The 6,647-nt window shown below is 57.9% G+C and overlaps 1 protein-coding gene and 1 pseudogene across 12 annotated transcripts in view; one reads left to right on the top strand and one right to left on the bottom strand.

Moving 5' to 3' along the window:
* CIB2 (calcium and integrin binding family member 2) overlaps positions 1-6,647 on the top strand; it is a 15,135-nt gene that overhangs the window by 4,280 nt on the left and 4,208 nt on the right. The window contains exons 1-5 of one of the 12 annotated variants that reach the window (XM_025050232.1): positions 54-104; positions 2,732-2,770; positions 4,499-4,690; positions 5,041-5,231; positions 6,519-6,630. In XM_025050232.1, coding sequence (XP_024906000.1) covers positions 6,562-6,630 — 69 coding nt within the window. In that variant the 5' untranslated portion in view covers positions 54-104; positions 2,732-2,770; positions 4,499-4,690; positions 5,041-5,231; positions 6,519-6,561. Of the gene's footprint in view, positions 1-6; positions 105-196; positions 1,081-2,731; positions 2,771-4,498; positions 4,691-5,040; positions 5,232-6,518; positions 6,631-6,647 lie in introns of those variants that run through there. The other 11 variants (XM_025050234.1, XM_025050228.1, XM_015594063.2 and 8 more) reach the window with 11 other exon arrangements.
* LOC112484101 lies at positions 5,563-5,681 on the bottom strand (annotated as a pseudogene).

The following is a 6,647-nucleotide window of genomic DNA, read 5'->3' as shown; positions in this document are numbered from 1 at the left end:
CCACCGTGGGAGGTGCCGCGGGATGCGCGCGGGGCGGGGCGGCCGCGCGCACCATGGGGAACAAGCAGACCATCTTCACCGAGGAGCAGCTGGACAACTACCAGGTGAGCCCGCGCCCCTCCCCTCGGCTTTCGGCCGCTGCCTCTCCCCCTACCCCCCGAAAGCCGGCTCCCGGGGTCACACCGGCCTCTGCCTTCACTCCGAGCGTGACCTTGGGCCGCGACTCCTCAGAGTCTTCGCTGCAGGGGAGACCCCCACATCCCGGGAAGCGGCCCAGGAGAGCCCCCTTCTGTAAAGGAGAACGGAGCTGGGGTCCCGCCTGGCTTGGGAGTGAGCCCCGCAACGCGGTTTTAAGTTGGGAGCCTCTTGTTTATCCGTTGGGGTCTCTCCCTCTGGCTCCAGCCTGGAAGTACTCGGAGCAAAGAGGCCAGCCAGGCACTAGTCTTCACGGTCACCTCTCCCAGCTCCCTCGGGTCCCCAGCAGCCACCCCTCAGACCCTTCTAGGTCCTCTTCCTCAGGAGCCAGCAAGCTGCCCAGATGAGACCCCAATGCCCTCCCGCCCCTGCGCAACTCCCGAGGTTGCAGATGAAGCCCAGCCAGGGCTTGTCCCCCGAGCCTGGCCAGCCTGCCCGCCACCCACCATGGTGCGCAGTCCTCCCACAGGCCAGAACCCCCGCTTCGTCTCTGCCGTGGGATGTCTCCCCTCCAGATGGCCACATCCTTCCAGGCCCCACTCCAATGCCTCCTTCCCGCTCCCCCAGGCAGAGGGCCAGGCTGTTGTCACCTGTGTGGAGTGTGCTGTGGGAGGGATGACACCAATAGGGTCTCCATAGTCGCATGCGTGTCGTTGGGGTGTCGGGCTCGAAGCGTGGGGCCTGTGATGTGGGCAGAGGGGAAAGGAAGGCCCCGCTCCTCTTGGAAGCCCTGGTCGTCAACTACAGAGTCCTCAGCCCCACGGGAGGCCCCAAGGAGTGTGGAGCCACATCTAGCAAGCGTGCTGGGTGCTGTGACTCATGTCCTGACCGTCGACTCCTGAGACATCACCGTGAGCTAGATCGTTGGCGCCATTTTACAGAAGGGTAAACAGAGGCCGTTCAGGACCCTGCCCTGTCAGGCTCACCCGAGCATTTGAATCACGAATCTGAGGCTCAGTCTTTATGTCTGGGGGTGCTGCGTGTGCTTCTCGCCCCCAGTGTGGTCTCGTGAGGGGCAGGCAGCGAGTGAACGGTGTGCTGGCGGAAGGAGTGGGAGACCAGGAGGGAAGGGGCTCTTGCTTTGCCGAGAAGGTTCAGGAACAACGCAGGCCCAGATGGGCCGGCAGGCGGCGTTCCACGTGGGGCACAGCGTGGGCGAGGCTCGCAGGTGGGCGCAGGGAGCAGGCAGACCTTGCTGAGTGAGGAGTAGCTGTGAGGGGGCGAGGAGCCTGGTGCCCACTTAGACCAGCCGGCCTTGGGTTCCCCTTCGGAGCCTGTGATGGGCTCTGAGCCTTGGCCAGAGCCCAGCTGGCCCCCGCCGGCCCTGCCGGGTAAGAGAAATGAGAACCGTGAAACCCGAGAGCCTCACCTCTCCCTCCCTCCGTCCAGCCCGCTGGGCCGCCGGGGCGTCTGCGGATAACCCCAAGTTACCCGAGTGACGGCAGCATTTCGTGTCCCCCTCCCCGCCGCAGGGGCCAGTGATTCCGAAGGTTCAGGTTTCCCAGACCCCTCAGCTGCTGTCCAGTGGCCACGCATCCACTGAAGGACAAGTCCTGTAACTCGGCCTCCCCCAGGGACCCCTCCTCTGTCTCCACAGCCAGGGCCCTGGCCAGACCTGTCTCCTGCCGACTGGTGGTCTGATACTCCCTTGCCGGCCCCTCCCGTCGGCCACACCTGCCACAGTCCCTGAGTTTGCTCACTCCGCCCCTCCCTTCGGCCCCTCCCCTCCTTCCCCTCTCTCTCTTCCAACAGACACAATTCGCATCGCAGCTTTTTTCATGGACAAAGAGTTTCAGTTTGCTGCTCAGTTTCCCCATCTATACGCTGAGGAGACAGTGCCTGTCCCCATAGGCTAGCGAGGACGATTAAACGACATTGGATATGCAGAGCCCCTGGACCAGGCCTGTGGCCATCGTGGGCAGTGGGTGTGGTTTGCAGCTTGGGCTGCACCTAGCAAGGACCAGAGTGGCTTTGAAAACGGCTGACGCCCTTGCCCCTGTCCAGATGGCACCAGTCCCTCCCCACAGTCTCTCCACTGCCTTCCCAGTGTGACTCGTTCATTCCTGTGGCTTCAGACACTGGGTAGATGCTGATCTTCCCCATCCTGTGTGCCCGGAGCTCGGTCTCTGAGCACGAGGCTGCTGCCCGCGGCCACTCAGACTCACTGACACGGCTCCATGAGGCTCTCTTCTCAGGGGATGAAGTATTCTTCCTCACTCCTGAGTTGTTTCCCAGCCACAGCCCTGGTGACCCCACGGGACACCCCACTGGCCCCTCAGATCAGAAGCAGCCAGCTCTGCCCCCTCCCAGCTCCCACGTCTGCACTCAGCCCCCTGGGCCAGGCCTAAAGTTTTAGGAGATGATTCCTCGACCCACTGGACAGCCGTCCCCAGGGGCGTGGGGCAGGGAGGGTGGTCGTGACTCCTCCGCCCCCAGCACCGTCCAGGGCTGCTCCCCGCACACGCCGCCCCCCACGCGGGTCTGTGGAAGGAGGAGCCGGCCCACACCACCACTGACTGTGCGTTTTCCTCCGCAGGACTGTACGTTCTTCAATAAGAAAGACATCCTCAAGTAGGTGCGGCTTCCGTTCATCCCTTGGAGCGGGCAGGGCGGGGTGGGCGGAGGCTGGGGGCCGGGGCCCCCTCGTGGTGGCTGGGGAGGAGCACTCTCTGTGTCAGGAGCCACGTGCAGGCTGCTGCGTGCACTCAGAACCACCCCACACCCCCCAGGCCCACATCCCTCTGCCAGGGGCCTGGCTGTGCTGGGTGGTCTCGAGCACATTTCCATTTAACCCTCAGTGTCCCCTTCTGACGGGAGAATCTAATTTCACCCCCACTTTACTGATGGGACTTAGTCGGGCCAGTGCCACAGCCAGGGACTGAAGCCCTGGCCCCTGACTCCAGCCCCCTTGCTAGTTCTGTGCACCCTGGGACCTGTCAGAGGAGGGGTCCCTGATGGTTGGACCGGGGGTCCCTCAGCGCCTTCCGGTTCCAGTTCGGATGTCCCCCTGCTTCTGGGAGGTCCGAAAGACAGGGGCGTGGCGTGCAGCGCCTGACTGCCTGGGGCCGTCCACCAGGCCCTCACCCTTCCCAAGACAACTCCCGTATGGGGGGGGGCCTTGATGGGAAGGGGAGGGGTTGGCAGCCTGAGCGCCCAGGGCCAGATGGTGAGTAGGAAACCTGGGGGCTGCTCAGGCTATCAGGTGGCTCCGAGAGCCGCAGGTCTCGGGATCACTTTCCCCGGAGGCCGCTGGGCGGGCTGGGGCGAGAGCCTGTCGCAGCTTCCCACGAGGGCTGGGCGGTCACTGCCCTGAGCACTGTGCCGGGGCAGGCAGTGTCCCTCGGCCTCCGTCTCTGCCCGGGCTGCTCTTCCTCCCTGTCACCTGGGTGGGCAGGGACACCCCACTTCCACCACCTGGAGGGGCAGGGTGAGGGGCAGAGCCCCTCGGCCTGGGCATCGGCATCCCCGGGCCCTTGGCCAAGCTCAGAGCCTCCCCGGCCTCTGGTTCTTGTATAAAATGGATGGGTGGGGATCGTGACATCCACCCCCGGGTCACTGCCAAGGGGCCAGGACAGCAGGCTCTGGGACTTGACGGAGGGGCCCCTGAGTCCTGCTGGCCCCGCCCAGGTGGGTCCCTGGATGAGCTGCACCCTGAGCACCGCTGGGTGTTGTCAGGAAAGCCGAGCAGTAGGTTCTTTGGCAGCTTGGGGCCCAGCCCAGTGATCCCAAGTCTCAGAGTCCCAGATAACCGCCAGGGACTGCTTCCCTCTGCCCCCTCTGCCCGCTAGGTGGGTCCAGTTGCTCCCTCGGGCCCAGCACTTGCACCCCCACGGCTGACCCTGAGCGAGCAGCCCCCCACTTCTTTCGTGTCGGTAAGAGCTCAGCGCCCTTACTCCACCCCCTGCGGCCCCGGTTAGGGTTGGGCTGTGCTCCTCTGCCGCGTGGGCCGGGTCCAGAAAGGCCCACCCAGCAAGCGGCCTGGCGTTTGCTTCTTTGTTACTTTGTCCTCTCTAACTTCCTCTGCCTTTTAAACACTTTGTATCATCTATTCTAGTTACTCTTAATTTTTTATTCCACGTGGGATACGTGATGACTGTAGAAAATTTAGGAAAATAAAGCCAGTCGAGAGAGGACAGAGAAATGACCTCTACTCCTCTTCCCCGGAAATAACGACGATTAACCTTTCGGTGTATTTAACCTAATTTCGGTATACATCATGCCACTGTTTCTTCCCGTTTGTGTGCATTTACAAAACATTGGGGTCTCGTTGTTTTTTAACTCTCTTAAAATTTCTTTTCTTTAGGCAGATTGTATAGATAAGCAAACGGTCTCACCACGCCCCTAATTCATTTAGTTTGACATGACATTTCGGTTTTCCGCGTTTCACCATCATGCTAGCCTAGTGGTGAATATCCTGTGACACCGTGACACACAACCCACACCTCTGGGATTATTTCTTGGGATAAATTTCCAACACAGACTTCTGGATCGGAAGGTATAGATGTTTTTAAGGCTTTCGATTTTTATTGGTATCGAACCAACCTACGGGAGCCGTGTATGAGCTCCCGTCTTCTGTCCCCAAACCATTTACTAAATGTCCCAAGGGTCTCAAACTCAGCTATCTGTAGGGGCCAAGGTGCACTGCAGACAAACGAGCCATGCAGTACAGCGGGGAGGGGAGTTAGGACTGGGGTCTGCAGGGACACCTGGTCCTGACCCCCAGTTGGTTTTTGCCTTGGGGGTCAGGTTGTTGGCTGGGGTCAGGTTTCGTGTGTAAAATCTTTTCATTCATAAGTGTTGGCAACTGCGTTTTAAATTATGACTTTAATTATCTCTACACGAAAGGTGGGCATGAATGTGGACCACTGACCCCTCCGCCACTTCCAGACGCTGTTAGTCGCGGACCCACGCCCATTCCCGTCGGGGGCCGCCTTGTCTATGCCAGCGTCTGCTCCGTACGGTTTTACTCATCATAGATCTAAACTGTGTTTTAACATCTGACAGACCAACGTTTCCCCAGATGCCCTTTTTTCGAGGTTTGTCCCGCAGTCTCCTGCATTTATTCTTCCAAACAAACTTTTGAGTCGTGTTGGCAGCTTCTCACATAAATCCTTGGCAGAGTTAGATTAGGATCATATTCATTCCACAGAGAAATGAAGTGAGGGTCGTCACTGTCACAGGATTCAGCCTTTTCCATCCGGAGTAGAGTGAGTCACCTAACTCCCTGAATATTTTCTACCTTTTGGTACAGTGTCATGGTTTTCCTTTACACGTTTCACATTAATTTCATGCTTAGTTTTTTTTTTTCGTTTATTTTAGGATTTTTTTTTTTTTTATGTATTGTGAATTAGATCTTTTTTTTTAAAACTCCTCCAGCGCCTGGTCTTCCTAGGTTGTCTGCCATCGAAGTACTAACCGGGCCCGACCCTGCTTGGCTTCCGAGATCAGACGGGATCGGGTGTGTTCAGGGTGGCGTGACCGTAGACTCGATCTCTTTTTATGTCATATTTTTGAATAGGCTGATGCCGACGTGTAGAAAAACTAGTATAAAACAGCTGCTGGGCTTTTTCTCATTCAAATACTTTTCAAATGGATTACTTTTGTTTTTCTAGCAAATAATAATTTGCCTCCTCCTTGCCAATAGTTAACTATACCGTTTATTTTCTTGACTCACGACGTCGACTTTCACCCGTAATGGTAATAGTAGGCATCTCGCTTTTATGAGGGCGTCTCCAGTATTTTAACGTACGTACGATTTGGGGAATTGATTCACGGTAGAGAGTGTCCTTAGCTTCTGCTTTAGTAAAGTTTGTTTTTTATTGACAAAAGTAATACTTTTTGTTTTTATCGATAAATATTTTAGACAACTTGGAAATAGGCGAAGTAATAATAAGTCGAAGTTGACCTCTAGTTACCCCTGTCCACTCTTGCCTCACAGGGACCATCACTGTAAACGTGTGGCATATACTTGGCGTATGACTTTCCACAGGTTTTTCTGTGTCCGTGAAGCCAACTAGTCATAACTGCAGCTAGAGAGTCGATCAGAAAAGTTGACCTCTTGAGACATTCTGCAGTCACAGACTTCCCCACACTGATCCACCCTCGCATCGCGGGAATAAATCCCGCTTCGTCCCGAGGGCAGACTCTGTCAAGTGCCCCTGGCCTTGATGTCCCGGTGTGTTGTGTCACGAGATTTCGCACTCGTGTGTCGGTGCGGCCAGTCCGTTCTGGGTGCTGCCCGTGGGGCTCTTAGCCGCTGGCGGGCGCGGGCTGCTGGAGGCTGGGGTCGCCGCCCCACGCACGTTCCCCCTGTCCCTTCGCAGGCTGCACGCACGGTTCTACGAGCTGGCTCCCAACCTCGTCCCCATGGACTACAGGAAGAGCCCCATCGTCCACGTGCCCATGAGCCTCATCATCCAGATGCCGGAGCTCCGGGTAGGTGAGGGCGGGCG

This window comes from Pteropus alecto, unplaced genomic scaffold (assembly GCF_000325575.1).
Source record: "Pteropus alecto unplaced genomic scaffold, ASM32557v1 scaffold60, whole genome shotgun sequence".
NCBI lineage: Eukaryota > Metazoa > Chordata > Mammalia > Chiroptera > Pteropodidae > Pteropus > Pteropus alecto.
Note: the sequence above shows the minus strand (reverse complement) of the source record. Positions and strands in the feature narration are given on the sequence as shown.